Source organism: Camellia sinensis, chromosome 12 (assembly GCF_055761805.1).
Source record: "Camellia sinensis isolate YWXY chromosome 12, ASM5576180v1, whole genome shotgun sequence".
Taxonomy (NCBI): domain Eukaryota; kingdom Viridiplantae; phylum Streptophyta; class Magnoliopsida; order Ericales; family Theaceae; genus Camellia; species Camellia sinensis.
In genome coordinates this window covers 97,240,671-97,262,600 of record NC_138972.1, presented here as the reverse complement: position 1 = coordinate 97,262,600, position 21,930 = coordinate 97,240,671, and the positions used below count along the sequence as shown (strand labels likewise).

The 21,930-nt window shown below is 40.6% G+C and overlaps 1 protein-coding gene across 2 annotated transcripts in view; it reads right to left on the bottom strand.

Annotated features, from left to right (window-relative positions):
* Positions 1 to 21,623, bottom strand: part of LOC114317494 (tyrosine decarboxylase 2) — a 32,724-nt gene extending 11,101 nt beyond the window's left edge. For both annotated transcript variants that reach the window (XM_028264233.2, XM_028264240.2), the window contains exons 1-7: positions 21,271 to 21,623; positions 21,019 to 21,142; positions 20,355 to 20,427; positions 19,903 to 20,133; positions 18,130 to 18,293; positions 17,080 to 17,220; positions 1,291 to 1,350 (exon numbers count right to left, since the gene is read on the bottom strand). In XM_028264233.2, coding sequence (XP_028120034.2) covers positions 1,291 to 1,350; positions 17,080 to 17,220; positions 18,130 to 18,293; positions 19,903 to 20,133; positions 20,355 to 20,427; positions 21,019 to 21,142; positions 21,271 to 21,272 — 795 coding nt within the window. In that variant the 5' untranslated portion in view covers positions 21,273 to 21,623. The remainder of the gene's footprint in view (positions 1 to 1,290; positions 1,351 to 17,079; positions 17,221 to 18,129; positions 18,294 to 19,902; positions 20,134 to 20,354; positions 20,428 to 21,018; positions 21,143 to 21,270) is intronic.
* Between the last annotated feature and the right edge of the window lie 307 nt (positions 21,624 to 21,930).

The window sequence follows — 21,930 nt, the reverse complement described above, 5'->3', positions numbered from 1 at the left end:
CTATGAAGGTCTATTGTGACAACAAAGCAGCTATATCTATAGCTCATAATCCAGTTCTACATGATCGCACAAAACATATAGAAGTGGATAAACATTTCATCAAGGAGAAAATCAATGTTGGCATAATCTGTATGACCTACCTTCCAACAGGTGAACAATTAGCTAATGTGCTAACGAAAGGACTACACAAGAAGCAATTTGATAAGCTGACTAGCAAGCTGGCTATGGAAGATATCTTCAAACCAGCTTGAGGGGGAGTGCTGGAAATTGTGTTCATGCATATAATATGATAGTGGTGTTGGTGGTAGATAGTGGCATGTATAGAATATGATAGTGGTGTTGGTGGTAGATAGTGGTATGTATAGAATATGATAGTGGTGTTGGTTGTAGATAGTGGCATGTATAGAATATGATAGTGGTGTTGGTGGTAGATAGTGGCATGTATATAATATGATAGTGGTAGATAGTGGTAATATATAATATGTAAGTGGCATATAATGGGTTATGATGATGTTTGTAATATCTCCTATGTAAGGAGTGTCATTTGGTCTTGTAAGATAAGAAGTTTTGAATATAACAGAAATATATTCCTTCTTCCTCATATTTTCGGAGTTCTTCTTCTTCATATTTTCTAAGTATAGCTTCCAAGGTAGCATTCTTGGTGTGGATGACGACATTAAATAGGATTATCACAATTGATAATCTTATTTGGTGTCAACAAATTTTGGTTAATTGGTGATGTATGTTTTGTAGTGATGCATACCGCTTTTCATCTTCTTCTTCATTGCTCTGTGGCATATCAACTTTGGGTGTTGATGTTTTCTATGTTTGGTATGGTTTGGGTGCAACAAGGAAATGTCAACAGTGTTTTTCACAGCTGGAGAGGGGGTAGGGTTGGGAAGAGATGCAGGAAGGCATGGGCTCTTGTGCCTTTGTGTCTGATGTGGATGATTTGGCTGGAGTCGGTGGATTTTTCAGGGGGGTGGAGTAGCTTAATGATTTTGTATAGTTGGGTTTCAGGAAGTGTCTTTAGATTTTTTTTCTTTAGTGAATTTTATAGATACTCTCCATGTTTAGGGGTAGTTATTTTCTATTGCTTCTTTTCCTTTGTATTTGTTAGCATCATCTTGATGCTTTTCAATTAATCATATTGACTTTCATTTATCAAAAAAAATATACTATGTATAGCTGCTTGTACATCTTCAAAAAATAATGAACACATAAGCCTACTCTAACCATCACAAACAGGTCTCTTATTTCCATATTCTAGCAATTCAATCAATATGTCACCTTAGTAATCTTTCCCAACACAAGCAAAGGATCCACAGCTGTTGAAGAAGTAGTGCCAACCTGCAAGCACATAAGCAAGGCTTCTTTAGCTAACAAAAATTCTTTACCATTAAATCGAATTCAGTAATCAAGTAAATGATCCACAAATTATCACTAATTAATAATTTAATATGTATCCTACATCTCTGATTAAAGGATGAGTATTAGTCCAAACCAGATTTTCAGCTCATTAGATTTAGCATGCTCCCTATTCCACTACCACGATAAAAAGAAAACCAAATTGCCTTACTTCTACAAGTCCTTAAAAGTCAACTCAAACAATTTCAAGTGCTCAACATAAAATATGACCCACCACCTCAATTACTTAGAAGAATACTCCTTGTCTTACAAGTCATCAGTTACTTAAAAAAGTATAAACTTAAGGGATCAATGTCTATCTTGCATTTGGCCTCACTTTGTACTCATCAACGACATTGCGTGACTCACAAATAATGTAAATTAAGGCCTGTTATCTTGAATACAAGAGAGCACTTCATTCACAAGTCACAACTCAAAGGTGATTTGAAAATATGCAGCCTAGAGGCTTAAAATGATACTCATTGCAAAAATTTTGGAAGAAGAAATATGCTTGACCCCAACTTCCTATTCCATAGTCCTGGCCATGTCTTGGTAATCTCAACAAATTTGCTTAGCATTTTGTACCTTTCAAACTTTACGAAAACCGCCAAACTATTTTACAACTTGGTCATTTGCTATCTCAGAATCAGCAACAATTGTAAACTCTATTGCCGTCTAACATCTATAGTTTTTCAGTAGAAGAACACAGCAAAAATTGTGATTCATCAATGACAGCAAACAATGCTTAGAAAGATGCACAAAAAGGAAATTAGTACAAACTAAGAAGACACGAGATACTGCTGCAAGTAACAGTTGACTTACAGTTCATTCACATTGGTATAGTTACAATCTGTTATAGTCACTTCATGTCAACAGATGGTACAACTTGAAACTACATATGCCGAAAATAATTGAATATAACCATTGGAGCCTGAAAACCTTTGATGTAATGTTGAATGGAGGCTTAAAAGGATTTCAACCTACAAATTTATTATTAGATAACTTACTTGACCTTTAAGGAAATTTTATTCAAGTCCATTAGTATAGCCTCAATAGACCACTTGTATCTTGAGGAAAATGATAGAGCAAGCAAATGAACCCGTGTACACGCATGTGCAGTTGTGCAATTCAATGTTCGAAGCAAGTGGTACTGATGCAATCCACAATAAGAGCAAGAAAAAGCAAAGTTAAAGAATGGCAACATTCGGAAATTGCCATGGTTTTAAGCTACTAGTGTTATCATATACTTATTTTGTAGTTATTTTATGTTTTTTTAGAGTTTTTAGCTCAGGAGCATTTTGGTAATTTTCATATTTGTTGTCATGAGTTGTAGAAGGCAGCCAGACGCCGTCTTGTAGGTCAAGTTATTTAATTAATTTTTGTTTATGTTTCTTATTGTCTTGGATAAGTTTTGGAAGTCAAAAAGTATAGTTGTTTTCAATTTTAAAGTCCTACTTGGAAAAGAAAGTCTCTAAGTCTATATAAAGTCTTGTAATGCTTCTAATTCAATGGGGTTGATATTTTAAAGAATTTCAAGACCTTTGAAGTTTTCTTATAGATTATGTGATGCAATCAAATCCTAAGTGTGATACTTAAGGGATTTTAGGAGTGATTTCTTTTTCTTTTTTTTTGATAAATAAATGAACTTTATTAGAAAAGTATCAAGATGATGTAAAGAATACAAAAACCACCCACAAAGGGCCAAACCAAACTATGTAAGTAAATCCTCCACAAAATCTACAAAAACCAAAACACTTGGATCAACTGAACCCGTAACCCAACTATGCAATACCAGCAACAACTGACTCTCTAGCCAGGAAATGAAATGGCATTCATTCTGAAAAACACGCCTATTACGCTCCAACCACACCAGCCAAAGCAAACAATGGGAAGCAAGAACCCAAGCCTTTCGATGCCACTTCCCCACCCTAGCCCTACCCCTACCCCAACCCTACCCCAACTTTGAACCACACCTAATACCGACCCCGATTGCACCCAAACCAACCCAAACAAAGCCACAATAGAATTCTAAAGTCGAGACGCAACTGGGCAATGTAAAAGCAAGTAATCCACCGTTTCCCCATCCCTACAGCACATGCAACACCAGTTTACCAGAACATGCCCCCGCCGACGCAAGTTATCTATAGTCAAAATCTTCCCCAAAGCAGCAGTCCAAACAAAGAAAGCCACCTTGGATGGTGAACCCGTCTCCCAAATGCTCTTCCAAGGAAACACTGCCCCACTCCCCCCCTTAAGCATACCATAAAAAGAAGACACTGAAAACACTCCTTTAAATCTCAAACAATCCCACACCAAAGAGTCTGCTCCATACCCCCCATCCTTGACACCATACAAAATGCCCAACAGGTCCACTAGTTTATCCAACTCCCAATCTTGCACAACACAATGAAGGTGAACATTCCAAACAAACAACTGCCCCTGTCTAACTCTAACAGACGCCACCAGCTCCTCCCCATCCATAGCAATAGCATAAACCATAGGAAACCTCGCTACACCACCGATCCTGCCAAAAGCGAGTCTTATCCCCTACCCCCACCTTAATCCGAGTCCTATCCCAAAACTCCGTCCACCCTAGCCAAATCCCTTTCCACAACCCACGACCATGAGGGTGGACCACCCCCTTCGAGCATCACCCCCCTCTGGCCACCCCATACTTCGCCACCACCACCCTCCTCCATAATCGCTTCCTCTCCACAGCAAAACGCGATAACCATTTCCCTAAAAGAGCCCGGTTAAAACCCACCAACCTCCTGACACCCAAGCCCCCCCTCTCCTTAGGAATACAAATCCTATCCCAAGTCACCAAATGATAATGAAAACCCTCCCCTCCACCACCCCATAAAAAATTTCGTTGCAACTTTTCCAACCGCCTAGCAACCACCACAGGAATCACATGCAACGACATAAAGTATGTCAAAATACTAGAAAGAACACTCTTGATCAATGTTAGCCGCCCTCCCTTAGACAAATACTGCTGCTTCCACCACGCCAACCTTCGCTGCACTCTATCTACCACCCCATTCCACACCCTTTTCGCCTTAAAGGTAGCCCCCAAAGGAAGTCCCAGATAGGAAATTGGTAATTGAGCCACCTTACACCCCAAAATAGCTGCCAACACCGGAAAACGAACCACCTCCCTTACAAGAATTAATTCTGACTTGGCCAAATTAACCCGGAGCCCAAACACCACCTCAAAGCATAGCAACACACATCGTAAATGCCCAATCTGATCCGCATCCGCATCACAAAAGATGAGCGCATCATCAGCATAAAAGAGAAGAGAAACCACCAGTGGACTAGGCCCCTGCCCCACTTCAAAACCAGATAACAAATCCCCCCTGGACCGCTCTGGACAATAAATGACTCAAAGCCTCCATCACCAAAATAAACAATAAAGGAGACAGTGGATCCCCGTGCCGTAATCCTCTCTATGTAGGAAAAAAGCCCACCAGAGTGCCATTAACCAAGACTGATAACCGCACCGTAGAAATACAAAACTGAATCCACTGCCTGTATCGCTTCCCAAAACCCATCCATTGAAGCACATATAACAGAAATTTCCAATTCACATTATCATTAGCTTTCTCAATATCCAGCTTGCACATAATCTCCGCCTTCCCTTACCAAACCCGCTAGTCCACGCCACGTGCACAACATCCAAAATTTAACGGCCCCCCACAAACGCATTCTGAGACTCAGACACCAGCCCCTCCAGGACACACCGAAGTCTATTGGCCAGAACTTTAGCCAATAATTTGTAGACACTGCCTGATTGGCTGAAACTCTCTAATATCCTTCGCCCCACCTTTCTTGGGAATCAAAGCAATAAAAGTGGCATTAAGACTCTTCTCAAACTGTCCCTCTTGATAAAGCTGATCAAATACAGCCATCACTTCCACCTTCACCACCCCCCAGCATTGTTGGGAGAAGGCCATGGAAAAGCCATCCGGCCTAGGGGCTTTATCCCCGGGCATACTCCTCAATGCACCTGTAGCTCGACTTTTTCACACCCCCTTTCGGAAGTTCGAAATAAGCCCTACAGTTCGGACTCCCGCGGTTTTGAATCTAATCTCATGAGTGCAATATGAAATTGATAAACACCAAAGAGTCTAAATCCGACAAATCTTTTGAAAAATTGATTTTGAATCAAATTGCCAAAAATAGACTGCTTTGCCAGATACAGAGTCGCTACCTAAATATTTTTTGTTTTGGAAAAATTTAGGAAACCCATGACTCGTGCCAAAGGCCACGTGTCCGTCATCACCAAGATTGTCTCAGCTCGTGAACTTGGGTACAAGAGGGGAAGGTCATGAATACATTTGAGCACCCTCGCTCGTCCGATCAAAGATCGGCCTCTACCGATCATGATATGATTTTTACCAACATTATATGCTCTTGTTCCGATTTATTAGGCTAGCATTACTATGTGATGCGCACACACACAAGTATAGACTAACTTGCAAGAATTGGAACATCTCGAGTTCATTTTTGTTTCGAAAATTATTTCGAATATGTACCACTTGAAAAAGTGATCGCATATGAACATTACTCAAATTATTCCAATTCAAGCAACAAGCCTTCATCCATAGACATTCAAGCAGTTATAGCACTTAAGCAATTAGCCTCATGGCAAGCATGCTAAACATGGCAACAATTGCACACATGTAATATGCTAAAGCGAGTAAAGGCTCACCTAGTACTCCAAGCCAAAAAGAGATGAGTTAGAAAAATGCATGATTCCTAACTATGCGATATGACTAATGCAACACATGTGATATGGAATCTAAATAGGCTCGGCTACTAATATAGCATATGAATAAATTAAATAGCATGCGGTCTAAGCACGTATTCAAAGAAGTATTTAACTAACATGCAGTTAGAATGATGAACCGAGCCTCGGTGTATGCAAGACGAATGGATGCAAACATGAAATATGCTAAACAAAACGTGATGTCCCTAAACTAACCATCATAAGCAGTTTAAATAAAAGGGAGAAAGATGTGGGGTTGGAAGACATATACATCATTACAACATTACGCTCTCACGAAAGAGAGTCTGAATAAACTAACTAAGCTAATTAACTAAACTAAGCAAATTATTACAAAATAAATGAAATTAGCGAAACTACTTAACTAATTATTACAACAAATGAATTAACTATTCTAGCTAACTAATGGATCAAAACAACTAGTTAATTAACTAGCTACATCTAATTAATTACAACAATTTAATCTTAAACATGCTCGATACGCAAGGAATGTTCATGCGCATGCTTGGTTTCCACCAGAAAAAGCCATTGTTTTGCTTCCGAAGAGCCTCTGTTGCACAATAGAACACCAACACTGTTGCCCACTTCCAAAATAACTCTGCTATGCTTGAAGAACAAACTGCCAAATTTTGCATCAGTGGCCGGCCGGCTAATGATGAAGGTTGTCGGCCACCAGTGATGGCCAGCCAACCATCAAAGGTGGTCTGCCGGCTACCTGCCGGCCATGGAGAGTGGCCTATCGGCCACTTCTGCTCAGTTCTCCTTGCTGCAACAGAGGATAAACAGAGCATATACAGGGTATTTTCAAGGGTTTGTTCGCACCACTCACCCCTCATTTTCATGAACAAATCAAAGGAGTAGCAAGTTTAGTTCACAAACCATCAATGGATGCAATTTCATTGCATGATGGCTCATGAAACCAAGTGTGCAAGTTCAATAAATGCAATGAAATGAGACCCTCAAAACCACCTCCCTATCATGGAAGATCAAGGGAAGTAATGATCTTGGAAACTTAAATCATTTCATCGCTAATGAGTATGAAATGGTTCAAGTTTCCATGTGTTCAATTAACGTCCGATTGAACACATCCAAATTATTATCTTTCACCATTTTAGCCCCAATTTTAATTACTCAATTTTAAATTACCAACCATTCTTTAATAAATTGAGTCCAAATGGTGAGTTTAAGTCCTCTAATAGAAAGAGGGCTCAAACCAAAAGTTGTTTTAGGCATGAACGAGACATCATACCGTTGGTAATGAACCCTCTAAGGGATTAAACCATTAAGCATGTGTAATGACCCCAAAACATGTGTCATATTTATCAGTAATTAATTATGTGTTTATGCGAATTAATTGAAGAATATCTGTTTGAATTAGAAGAATATCTGTTGAAATGAGAACTTCGGGACTGAAATTGATGAGCGTAATGGGTTCAGAAAACGAAATTGAGCACGCCTATGTGATACCGGGAATTTTTAGAGCCATTTGGGAAAATAAATTGAGAACTGAATTTCGTCTGATTCGTTAGGCCATGTTTGGCTCAAAGTTTGGCACAATTGTTTATAAATGATATATAGATAAGTATAAGGGCCTTTATTGACTCTTTGACTCAAAAACAAAAGAGAAGAAAAAATCTGGAAAGGAGAGAGAGAGAGAATTCGTGAGAAAGGGGAAGAAGAGGAGGAAGGACAGAGTCAAGCTAAATCTTCTACAATTAAGTGATTAAGGTAAGGATTCCTCTCTAATTTCCTGAAATAAGGTTGATACATCAATGATCTCGTGTTAAATAAGAGGATTGAAAGGGGAAATATGTTTAATTTGAGCATGCATGGCATGAATAGATGATTTATGGTTATATTTGTCATATTTTGAGGAAGAACCTCCATGGATTTAAGAATGAAGCTTTTATGCTCAAGTTTATGATTCTCTATTTTACTCCAAGATTTGATCTTCTATTGTTCCATATGGGTTTTGATTTGAAGTTTTGATGTTGATTTAAGATGGGTTTTAAGTGTTTTGGGTCTTGGATTTCATAAATGTGGAAAGTGATTTTGTAAAGAGGAGAATGAAGCTTGGAAGAAGAACCAGAAATTCGGATTTTGCTCTGTACGCTCGAGCGGAGGGAAGCCCGCTCGAGCGGTGAAAACAGCCTCCCAGCAGTTTTGGGACTTTTTACAGTACGCTCGAGCGGCCAAAGTGGCGCTCGAGCGGGAAGGCCTTTTTCAAGAAAATTTTGGGGAAGTTGCAGACTTGATTTTAACATGTTAATTGCATCATTTATCATCTTATGAACATGAAATGAGTATGAATCAAAGTAAAGAAAGATTAGAATGAACATGAAATGAAGTAAAGGAAAGAATGAAGTGCATGAATTACAGGATTTAATGATAATGTGTATTGAGAAATGTGTGATATGTTGATATTTGCAGGTCAAGATTTGAAGACCGTGCATTCGGTTTCGGAAACCCTCTGTGAGTAACATTTCTGTAAAGATATGTTATTATGAACTATGTTTTAAATGTATTACGTTATGCTATGCTTTGAAATGAGAATGTTTTCCGTGAATGAATGTCCTGATTTGTGAATCTAGTATGGCATCCATAGATAGTTGGGTCATGGGGGCGGGAACATGCAGGCCCATGCGTCATGAGTCATGGGGAACGGCATGGAAGGACAAGCCCATGACTAGTTACGAGATCTCGTAGACTGTTGACTAATAGACTGTTATGAAAGGTTCTGTGGAGTATGCCATTACGTATGTTCTTATGATGACTGATGACTGATATATGTTTATGATTGATTTATTATGGATTTATGAAAATGTCGGACTTCGTTCACCAACCTCTTTACTGTTATGTTACTTGCTGAGCTCTAGCTCATTGTTTGTAATTATGTATTATAGGTGAGCATTCTGGAAGTCAAGCCTAGGCGGGTTCTCGAGCCGAGCCGCTGTTTTGAAGCCTAACAAGTGTTTTGTGTGCTCCGAGCCGGGGCTAGGCCTGGAAGGCCGTTTTGTGAGCTTTGTCTTGTTGTATCTGTGACTTTTGCCTATGTGTTGTATATGATCTTTTATTGTATGTGATGTAATGTAGTGGGTAAATTAACATTTTTGGCATGTAATGTATGTTCATATAAATGCACAGCTCTTTGGACTATTAGTGGTTATTGTTTTCGCTTCCGTGAGCCCTTTTATTTATGTTTTGTCTAGCAAGGCCCGTGGTAATCTAGGATTACTGGCCGGTCTCGTTGCCAAACTTCTAGGGGCGAGTTTGGGGCGTGACAGCATGACACCTCAATCTCATGCTTTAAACAAACAAGTTGTTTAAACCACTTTTAAACCAAAACAAAAAGCCAAGAAACGAGGGAGGTTGCAGAGATTATTAGTGCTGAAAATGAGTGAAAAAAGCATAAATAAATGCTATCAACTCAAATAAGATGGTGTCTAAGGCCTAGAACACCAAGCTCATGAGGACTATTACCCTATAAGCATGCAAAAAAAAGCTCAAATACAACTAACACTCAAAAACAGTGCTAAAACAGTCTAAAAACAGTCCTAAAACATGCTGGAATTGAGCTAAAAAAAGCTAGATTAACATGCTAAAACATGACACAAACTAGGCTAGTAAGCAAGACACGAGGAGAGGCTAATCCCTCCAAATTTGGACTTCAAAACATGATTTTGGCCACTGAAAAAGCTCTGGAAATCAGTATTTAAAAGCTCAGAAAAAGATAGTAGAAGGGGGGGGGGGGGGAACACAAGGGCAAAGGCCTCCAAAATAAGGTACAAAGAAGGGCTATCAACCCCTTAACCTTAAATGGCCCTTAGACCCAAGCTTTAGCCCAAAAATACAGAGTTTTGACAGCCCCAAAATAATGAAAAAACAGTAGGAATAATAGCAAATAAAACAAAGCTACAAACAAAGTCTTATACCTTTTGAAGAGAAGAGCAGTCTCAAGCAACAAAACCAAGTAAACACACCCTCTAGAGCTCAAACCAAGCTAAAAAATACCTCATCTCAAAGATGGTGGGATTTGGTTAAGGGTGTATAGGCAAAGGTTAAGGATTTGGAGGCTAAAGTGTAAAGATTTGCTAGAGAGAGAGAGAAAAAAAAATTTTGATCTCAAAATTTTCTAACCTTCAAACATGAGAGAGGGGTCTCCTACATATAGAAAACATGAATTCTCTACAAGGATATCCAGCCCTACACGTGGGTGAAGATGCGTGCATCTGTGCAAACAGCTAACATAAATATTTGCAAAAGAAACTAGTGGCCGGCAAGCCATATCAGTGGCCGGCAGCACAAAAGTGATGGCCGGCAGCCCATAAGGGTGGCCGACAGGCCACCAGGAGCTGCAGGCTTGAAAAGCACAAGGTTTGGTCCAAAAACAGAGCAACAAATGTGCAGGATTTAAAAGGCTCAGAGCTACGGCATTCTGCTGAGGACTTCAAGCATTGGATAAGCATTTAGACTCATTATCAGGTGTGCATGCAACGGTGTCCAAGTCATAAGGGCCATAAAAAATGGGGTGTCTACAGCACTCCAGACCTCCTCCTCCACAAACGGGCGCCGCAGCATCAACACAGCCTCATCTGAAATAGTATCAAAAGTAGCTCCCTCCAAATCCGGTCTCCACCCTTCCCTCTCAGCCTTGAAAAGATGTTGGTAGAAGCCCACAATACCATTCCGGATATCCACTTTTGAAGAAAGCATCACCCATTCACCCGCAATCTCCCTATCTGATTCACCCGCCGGTGAGCATTGGCCAGCCGATGGAAAATTTTGGTATTGCAATCCCCATCCTTCAACCACAAGCACCTTGATTTCTGGCGAAAACTAATCTTCTCCATCCTAGCAATCCGGCCATAATCCTTCCGCGCCCCCTCCCAACACACCACATCATCTTCCGATAGGCCCTCTATTTCTTTTTTCTCATCCAACCCCTGCAAAACCGACAAAGTACTCGCCTTCTGTACCTCCAACTGACCAAACACCTCCTGATTCCACCACTTCAAATCAAATTTAAGCAGCTTTAACTTTTGAGCCATCCGACTACTAGGCAACCCGGCCACACTATAACTCCTCCACCACTCATTTACCGTCTCACCAAAGCCTTCGGCCTGTAACCACATATTCTCAAAACGAAAAGGCGTCGGCCACGCCGCACTTCCCACTATCCAATAGGACAGGCTAGTGATCCGAAACCGAACACTATAATCAAACCTAGAACATCTGGGAAAAATGCTCTTCCCAATCCCCCGTTACCAGAAATCTATCAATACGAGACATTGCCTGATCTCCGGACCAGGTATAACCCCCTCCCTGCAACAGCATATCGATTAACTCCAACTTATCAATAAAATAGGAGAACACCCTCATCGGCCCCGTCACTTACTTGCCCCTGTCTTCTCTTTTGGACTTTGCACAACGTTAAAGTCTCCACTCACACACAAAGGCCTCCCCCAGCGAAAAGTAACAGCTTGTAACTCTTCCCAAAAAGCCACCCGCTCTGATCTCCTGACCGGCCCATACACCTCCATAAACACCCAACGAAAGGCATTATCAACACATCTGAACAGACAAGATAAGGAAAAACCTCCCAACTTTTCCCCCTTTTTCACTACCACCCGATTTTCCCAACACATAAGAACACCACCTGCCGTCCCTATAGCTGGTTGGAAGGCCCAATCCACATACCTACCACCCCAAATATCCCTAACAACATCCACCCCCACACACTCCATTTTGGTTTCCTGAAGGCACACTACATCCGCTCTAGCACTCTTCAATAATGATCTAATCATTGTCTGCTTTCTTTTATCATTTAAACCCCGCACATTCCAAATCAATATTTTAAAATGCATGGCAACAACAAAGGATCTCCATGCCCCTTCCTCATTCAGTGGGATGTGGTAATTACCTGGAATGCTTCCGGTGAAGGAGAAGACTGGGCCACGCCGACGGATCCTCTTTCTTAGCAAACGGTCCTTCGAGATTGAGGAGACGGCAGAGACATCTGGGAGTCATCGATGTTTGTCCATAGTGGAGTGAGGGCAAGGCTTGCGTAGGGAAGTCAGGTTGGTGGGGTTTAAAGTGCGATAGATAGGTGAGAAGATGCGATGGGCGTCACGTAACCAAGGCCGTCAGTTGTTTGTAGGTCGGCTGGAGGGGACACGGCGTAGTGTGGCGGTTTGAATTCGTACAGAGGAAAATGGTAGTTTTACGTTTCAGATCGTGGTTACCTCGGAGGGTAAAAGAACTCAGACTTTTCTTCCCATTTCGGATTTTGGGGACGGCTGGAAGGGTGTGGCACTGGTTTTGGAAGGATTTGCTAAAGGGAATGATTGGGTGACCCAGATTGATGCGGGTAAGAAGGCGCCGAAAGGGTGGAGAGTTGCCACAGCAGCTGCAGGGGCAGTTGACCAGATGGAGGTCAGCGATACGGTGGTGCAGGGTGTGATAGAGGAGGGGTGGTTTGATCTGTTGGAGAGGGCACTGGTGGGTCAAGTGGGAGAGGTGGGGAGCAGAGGAGTTGGGTTCTCGGCTATGGTGGAATGGGTTGCCCGTTGGTGGAAGGGGGTCGGGCGAGTGGAGATTCGTCCGATAGGGAGCCAGGCCTTCTTATTTGTTTTTCCAGCTCGGTGTGAGGCCGAGGATGTGTTGCGGCGCAGAGGGTGATTGATGGATGCGATTTAGCTTTGCGATGGTGGTCACCGACTATGCTTTGTGACTAAGGGAAGACGTTTGCGACAAGGGGAAGACGTCGGGGGTGGTGATGTACAAATGGGTTAAGGTGATGGGTATACCTTCACCCCTTTGTGGGAAAGCAACCTATCGGGCCGTCAGCGATCGGTGTGGGGGTTTTGTGGAGGTCGACGAACAGTTGACTGATCTAGGAATGGTTCGGTTCCTGGTTCGTAAAGGGGGAAGCATTCCTGCTAGGGTTTTGCTTCGTTGGAAGTCGTGGTTGTACTCGCTACCAGTTTGGCCAGAGTCGGGGCCATCATTTGAAGCTTCCCAGCTGGCGACAGTAACGAATAAGGAAACCGGAGTATGGAGGCGTGAAGATCAACGGATTTGGGGATATGGAAGATTTGGGAAATGTCGTAACTTTGGGAAGGAGGGTTGTAGGGATGGGTTTCTGGGCAGACCAAATGCAAGGACCCTAGTCAACAAATTAGGCTAGGGGAATTTAGGCCCCGTGGTCTCTCAAGTCAAGAAGGTGGGCCAGGGGGTTTTGGGCTCTACAACTTGGGTGCCTATGCATGTGAGCTAGTCTTCTTTGGTTAGAACTAGTCATACGGCCAAGTGGGTTTTTGAACTCTCCTCAGGCCTAAGAAGCATGGACACGGACACGTGACACGATACGGATACGACACGAATACGCCGACACGCCAATTTTCAAAAAATGCAAGACACGACACGTGAGGGACACGCATAAAATCTATAATTTTGTATATTTATTATATGTTATATATATGAATATATCATTCAAAGATAATAAAAAATTACAATATGACACTAATTCCTATAAATTTATATGATTTTTGTTTTATTATTGTATTTTAAGTTGTTTTGTTCAAACTTATAATTAGTTTTACTTGTGTCAAATCAATAGATACGTGTGTTTAAGTAACAGACACGCGTGTCCTCCAAGTGTCCAAAGAGTGTCTAACTCTTTAAAAAAAATTAAAAAATAGGACACGTTTTGAAGAGTGTCGGACACGTGTCGGGAAAGTGTCCAAAGAGTGTAGGTGTCCGACACGAACACGACACGGATACGTCACCTTCTTAGAAGTGTCCGTGCTTCTTAGCCTCAGGCCCTAGCTTAAGGGATACCTGGCCCAGCAAGGGAGGTGGGCCCACTGGTGAATCCAACTATTGACCAGATCTTCGGGTCGTTGCACGCTGCTGTTGGGTTGGGTCACCGAAATTACGACGGTGAGGCGCCAATATTGGGGATGGACGACACGACAGCGCCGCTAAGGCCGGTGGGGTCTCCAGCGCCGTTACACCACGGGCAGCACACAGCGGCTGGTGGATCAGCTTCTTCACCTTCGCCGCTTAGGGAGGAGCTCGGTGGGGTAGAGCAGGGACGACAGGAGGACCGTGAGGAGTGGGGGGCAGAATCGAAGGTTGGCAGGGCAGAGATGGGTGATGGCCTAGCTTTAGTACTCCAGCCATTGGCAATGGAAGCTGGGGAAATGGTGGTGGCCAACTCGAAGTCTGATAAAGAGCAGAATTTGAAGGTGAATTTCCAGACGGAGCATCCACCGACGTCGGATGAGGTTTCTGAGTGGGTGTTGGCTCGGATTGTTGAGGTTAGTAAATTTTTCGGGGTTTCTTTTGAAGGGCATGAGAAAGAGGCTTTGAAATTGTTTTCGGCGATTAAGATGTCATGGCAAGAGGGTGTGTCAGGCCACGGGCCAGAAGGATAGAAGAGGCCGGGAATTATGCAGATTAGAATGTTCCATCAATTATGATACTAACAGGACCAGGGATGGTCAGCGGATGAGGAAGGGGCGTGGAGATCCTTTGTTGTTGCCATGCATTTGAAAATATTGATTTGGAATGTGCGAGGTTTAAATGATAAAGGAAAGTGGGCAGTGGTTAGATCATTATTGAAGAGTGCTAGAGCGGATGTGGTGTGCTTTCAGGAAACCAAAATAAAGTGTGTGGGGGTGGATGTTGTCAGGGATATCTGGGGTGGTAGGTGTGCGGATTGGGCCATCCAACCCGCTATAAGGACGGCAGGTGGTGTTCTTATGTGATGGGATAATCGGGTGGTGGTGAAGGAGGGGGAAGAGGTGGGAGGTTTTTCCTTATCTTGTCTGTTCAGATGTGTTGATGATGACTTTTGTTGGGTGCTTAGGAGGGTATATGGGCCGGTCAGGAGATCGAAGCGGGTGGCTTTTTGGGAGGAGTTACAGGCTGTTGTTTTTTGCTGGGGGAGGCCTTGGTGTGTGGGTGGAGACTTCAACGTTGTGTGGAGTCCAGAAGAGAAGATAGGGGCAAGTCAGGTGACGGGGCTGATGAGGGCGTTCTCCTCTTTTATTGATAGGTTGGAGTTAATCGATATGCCGTTGCAGGGAGGCGGTTATACCTGGTCCGGAGGTCGGGCAATGTCTTGTATTGATAGATTCCTAGTCACGGGGGATTGGGAAGAGCATTTTTCCCAAATGTTCCAGGTTTGATTACAGTGTCCGGTTTCGGATCATTGGCATGTCCTATTGGATAGTGGGGGAGTGCGGCGTGGCCCGACGCCTTTTCGTTTGAGAATATGTGGTTACAGGCCGAAGGCTTTGGCAAGACGGTAAAGGAGTGGTAGGGGAGTTATAGTGTGGCCAGGTTGGATGGCTCAAAAGTTAAAGCTGCTTAAATTTGATTTGAAGTGGTGGAATCAGGAGGTGTTTGGTCAGTTGAAGGTATAAAAGGCGAGTACTTTGTCGGTTTTGCAGGGGTTGGATGAGAAGGAAGAAATAGAGGGCTTATCAGAAGATGATGTGGTGTGTCGGGAGAGGGCGCGGAAGGATTATGGCCGGATTGCTAGGATAGAGGAGATTAGTTTTCGCCAGAAATCCAGGTGCTTGTGGTTGAAAGATGGAGACTGCAATACCAAATTTTTCCATCGGATGGCCAATGCTCACCGGCGGGTGAATCAGATAGGGAGGTTGCGGGTGAATGGGGTGATGCTTTCTTCAGAAGTGGATATCCGAAATGGGATCATGGGCTTCTACCAGCATCTTTTTAAGGCTGAGAGGGAGGGGTGGCGACTGGATTTGGAGGGAGTTACTTTTGATACTATTTCAGATGAGGCGGTGTTGATGCTGGAGCGCTCATTTGCGGAGGAGGAGGTCTGGGGTGCGTTGAGGAGTATGCCCGGGGATAAAGCCCCTGGGCCAGATGGCTTTTCCATGGCCTTCTTCCAACAATGCTGGAGGGTGGTGAAGGTGGAAGTGATAGTTGTATTTGATCAGTTTTATCAGGAGGGACAGTTTGAGAAGAATCTTAATGCCACTTTTATTGCTTTGATTCCCAAGAAAGGTGGGGCGGAAGATATTAGAGAGTTTCAGCCAATCAGTCTTTTGGGCAGTGTCTACAAATTATTGGCTAAAGGATCTCCACATCCCTAGTTGCAATTCTCAAGTAACTATTCGCATCCCTTTAAAAGCGAACTTTTCAACCTCAAAACCCTATTCAGTCACCCCTAAATCAACCTAAATCCTTTCTTTTACCTATTGGCCTTCAATTTAACCATTAATAACCTCAATTACCCATTGTTTAGGCCGTCAAATAAACTCTATTCTGAAAATCCAGCAAGCTGTCCTACATGAGGTATGGTAAAGCTAAAATGCAATTCAAGTAAACCTGACCTGTTGATCCCTTGGCTTTTCCGGCGATACGAACATATAAAATAATACCAAACCAAGCAAAGTATATGAAGTCCTATGCACAATGATTATGATAATTTTATAATGTTTTGAAACCTTGTCAAACTCAGGAGTGATGGAAACATTAGAGTAGTCTAGTAAAAGGAACACAAATGGTTGTGGAAGTTCAAATTATTGGTTTGTTTTATCTTTCCTCCACACAAACAGTACAATTCTTTAGTCACTTTGGACAGCAGAAAGCCAAAAACCTTTTAGGATACCAACACAAACAAGACCTCCCTGAAAAGTTCATGGTACTGAGAGTCATCATATAATATATAAGTCAATCTAAATTGGAATATTTTCCAACACGTTGTTTTGAAAGAAAAAAAATCATTTTACCTTTACTAGTGAATATGAAAAAATGGCAATCAAGTGATGAATAGAAAGATTTGCATATGACAACAACACCGAAGGAAAACAAACTGACATTGAAAGTTCTTTGTGGCTTACAGTAGCACTTAAGAAAAAAGGGATTAGACCGATGGCGATATCATGTGATATTGCTTCATTGAGTGATTCAGGAGAAAGGGCATATTCAGAGGACGCATCCGTCTTCAGAAACCTACAATTCTCTGGGTGAATCCCTCCTATCTGCCACAAACAATAGACATCAAAAAAGTTGTAAACTTGAACACCATAACTAGGCAGTATGCACATATTCAAAAAAGCAACCCTATTTTCAAGATAGCTGACAGAAATGTCTGAAGGAGTCACACTGTTTGAATGACGGTCATAGCTACATGATCGTGCAATTATGTGTTGGTTCCTAAACAGAAACCCCTAGAAAACTGGAATGAAAGGCATGAACATGCGAAGCCATTTTGTAATGTGTTACCAAGAGCTCTTTGTAGTGATTGTATTGATGTGTATCAAGGCTTATGTCTCAAATATATATAGAAACACAGACATAGAATTCTACCTTCTCAGTTGTGAATCAGCTGCCTAATTTAACCTAGATAAACATCAGCTACATAACAGTTGCATAACACTAAATTCTACGGTTTGTAAAAGAGTACTATGATCTAAATTCAAATGTTGTCGTACACAGCTCTCAAGATACACCATTGATTGATGTGTAATGTTAAGCTTTTCTACAGCATACCCAAATAACTGGATGATGGTCATGTGGCCTAGTGGCATGCATGCATCAGTAAAGATCCATTCAGTTATAAATGGTTGCCAACGATTGTAGGCAATCAACTTAATATTTTGGCAACCATCATGCAAATTCCTTACTCACACAATTCTGAAAAGCATAATTTTGGGGTGGTTTTTGATAGTTAAATGAAATTTCATGGCAAGATGCACAAGTTTTTAGGGATATTTTTTAGGAGAGCTGAAATAATTTGAGTTGTTCTGCACAAAGTGTGAAGTACTAAAATTTTAGAGACCAGGCAGGATACTAAACCTGGTCCTGACTTGCTATATAGTAATAAATAAACAAAACAGTGCCAGCCAATTGAAAGAGGGTACAAAATACTCGTGAATTTCCAATTATACCTGGCAGGCTTTCTGCAAAGCTGAATGTGTTTGATCAGATCCATAAACTACAAGCTTTCCGATGGCATCTTTTCCAACCCTTCTTAAAACTTTATCACGAGCAGCCAATAGCACAACTAGAACAGCTTCACTTGCTGTACCCTGTATTACTCCACCACCTTGTCCTGCGATAGGGTTCCAAACAGAAAACCTTATGTCACTATCAATGTATCATTAATCAGTTGAACTAGTAAAGCTTCTTTTGTAGGAAGAAAGAGAAAATAGGTACAAAGATAAGTGCACTAATTAGAATGCCCTTCAAATCAAGCAAACTACTGCTACAAAACAGCCCATTTCAATAAATTTCGAAAAATATTATAAGCCTCTATTTGAGGTTTTAATTTCAACATCCACAAACTTCTCTGAGCTAATTTAATCTCTGCTAAAAACCATTTAGTCGCTTGAACTTGGGTCAATGTATGATTCCTTACGACTGAGACTTATTTTCTTTGCCAATCACTAAAATTGTCCAAGATGTTATATTATGTCAGCAATCTTCTCTTCCTAGTTCATGAACTGGAGAACTGGTATGTTCTAAAAGATTTGAATTCCATATAATGGTAAAAAAGCCAAACTTAAAACTCTAGAGGTCTTTCTCCACATGATGTAGCAGTTCAAATCACCAATCTTTCAGAAATCAAATGATCAATAACTGAAATCTTATTCAAACATATCACTTACTAGGAATGAAAATATCCCACTCCAACTTCTCGGAAACTCCACCTTCTTCAAACTAACCAAATGTGTAAAGAAATTCGACCATCAAAGGAAAAAATACAGCTATCAAGAATAGCCATACAATAATCCAGGTTTTAGCATCCAACTATATAAAATCACATGTAAATACCACTGCAATCCAACCCCCATTCGTGAGACAGTGAGCATGAAAGAAGATTCTAAGTGAAATCCTGACTTAAACCATCACCAAATGATGGGGCACATCAGAAAACAGATGCAATATGAGGACAAAAGAGGCCTGTTACCACATCATTTCTCCAAGCAAAATCTGATGATGACCCATCACTCCTCGCTTTAAAACAAAATATGTACTCAAAATGCACCCTTGGACCTTGACTATGAAATGTATGAAATGTTTTCTCGCAAACTAATAACAGAGTTCCTAAAACCTCATTAGCTTATATGCCTGTATTTAGCTGAGATTTACATCATAAATAAACAAAAAAAAAAAACTAGCCTTTTCTTCCAAACCTTCATAACCATTTGCCAGAAAAAGCCCTTTCCATGAAGTTCTAAATGATCAGTATGGTCTCAACAACCAAGGAAGAACACAGATCTACCCAATTAACTACCCACTTCCTATTTCTTCCTTCTTTTTGTCCTTTCTGCTTAGGTATTCACCCACTCTTTATATCCTTTCACTTCTCGTCAACCAAACTTAGTTAAAGCCGTAAGTTATATTCAGAATTCTGGTCCGACAGATTAATTAAAGCTCACCAAGTCCACCTCCGCCTAGAGTAACATATAAAGCTAAGTTGCCATTTTATAATGTCTAAAAAATAAAGCACCAAATCTTTTTTTATTCTTCTTCTCTTTAACAAATGTATTAACCACCTCAGCTTGAATGACATCAACCATCAAAATGAAAAAGGCAAATGCAAAGGTCTCTTTTGTCTTGAGAAAAAAGAATGTTTATTTTTGAACTGGGAAAAAGTTGTACCTTCCAAGTTACTACAAGAATCAAATGCTAATAAATATAGACATAGCAAACTATACCTGTTGAAAGGAAATCATCAGGAAGCTTAAGAAGTTTAGCAAGCCAATCCAGAACAATCATTTCAAGTTCTGTTGCTGCAGGAGAAGTTATCCAACTAAAACCCACCATGTTAAAACCAGCACTGAGCATTTCTCCTAAAAATCCAGCGATACTACTATTAGAGGGAAAATATGCAAAATAATCCGGGCTTTGCCAATGGGTTACCCCTGGTAAAATCTTTGACTGGACATCTGCACCCACAATTAAAATACAAATATAGATTGATATGGTAAGAGCAAAATAGCGAAGAAATGATTCATGTTGCCAACCCCATTTGAGTGGGACACATTACTTAGTTTGGTTGGTTGGTATATACATTGATATGGTGTATGCAATTAAACATTTTTCTGTTTAATTTTTAGGCCTCTTGATGAAATAGTTTAAAAGTATGCACAGGATTAAGAAACTTCACCACTGAGAACATCTTGCAATGATTCTGGTTGATTTGGTGCGGAATCCGGAAGAAGTTTACTCAGATACCCGGGCTGCAGAAAAGTTCAATTTTTTTTTTTTTGTATCCATGAATGAAATGGGACTGATAGCACAAACATCATAACTAAAGCACACGTGATAACTATTAAATTCTTTCCTCTTTCATAACCAAAAATCAAAGAATAATAATATCAATAAATTCCCAAATTACGAATTGGACCATTACTTTAAAAAAACACATACACGAATCATCTACAATCCCCAAATTTACAGTTTTGATATAAAGAGCAAGAATCATCTTTTTTATACAGTATGCTTCATTTCTTAACTACTATTAAGTAAAACCACTGAAAGATTAACATGAAATCTACTTGCACAAAACAAAAACAAAAACAAAAAATTCTAGACTAATTAACATTGTTAAAATCCTCGAGCACTAGAAATTTTTAAAAAAAATAACAATGCAAAGATTGAAACAAAGAACCCACAGAAAAATAGTTCATGATTGCAACTAAGAATAGGCTTTGATTGATTTTCTTGCAGAAACAGATGTACCCACAAAATTAATTAATCAAAATACATAAAAATAAGTTAATAGACAGAACAAAGAAACAAACAAATAAATAATTGAAGATTATGGAAACCTGAACTTGGCTGAGAACTGGGAAATTCTCAATGTTCTTGTAATAATCAGCAATGAAATCTACCATTTTGTGAGCATTCTCTCTCAGTTGTTCTGCATCCATTGGCTTCAAACCACCACCATCCCTAATGATATATCAAACCCAGCAGACCAAACAGAATAGAGAAAACAAGTAAAAATGACATCATTCAAAACATCATTCACAGCACAACCATTCCACTGAAAGAAGAAGAAGAAAACAGGATACACTTACATGTTGTTTTGTTTGTGGGAGTGGTGTTGGAAGTGAAAATGGTGGGTGTGGGTATAAAGAGGGTGATTATTATATGCATAAGAGATTGAGAAAGAAAGGCAAAAGGATGCTCGGTTTTGAAGGGACTCGACAAAATCTAGGACGGCATTGCGACTCGTCAGTTACGAGTCTCCTCTCACAACCTTCTGCCCGAGAAGTTATTGGTTGGTCCTGGGCACCTTGCCCAACAGTGTTTTCATTGGTGGAGGAGGCTGGATCCACGAATATTGTGATTGGTGATAGAGTACCGCTATTGGTGCCTCGGGAACACCAAATAATTTTTCCTTCTTCCGCCCCTGTGCTGCATTCGCCCCGTGTGGATTTTTTCCTTTTACAATATTATTTATATTTGTGGTTTCACTTTTTAAAGGTTTTTTTTTTTTTAAAACAAATTATTAATTTCAAATTATATTAAATATATCAAACATTTATTTATTATATGATTATTATGTACACACATAATAAAAATTAATTTGATAAAAAATAAATGTGTAAAAGATTTATTAATATTACATAATTTTATTTCTAGTGGTAGAAATAATTTTTAAACATTTAAAAAAATTTGATATTTATTTTTATTAAGTTAGTTTATATTTTATCAAATTGAAAAATTTGCCCTTG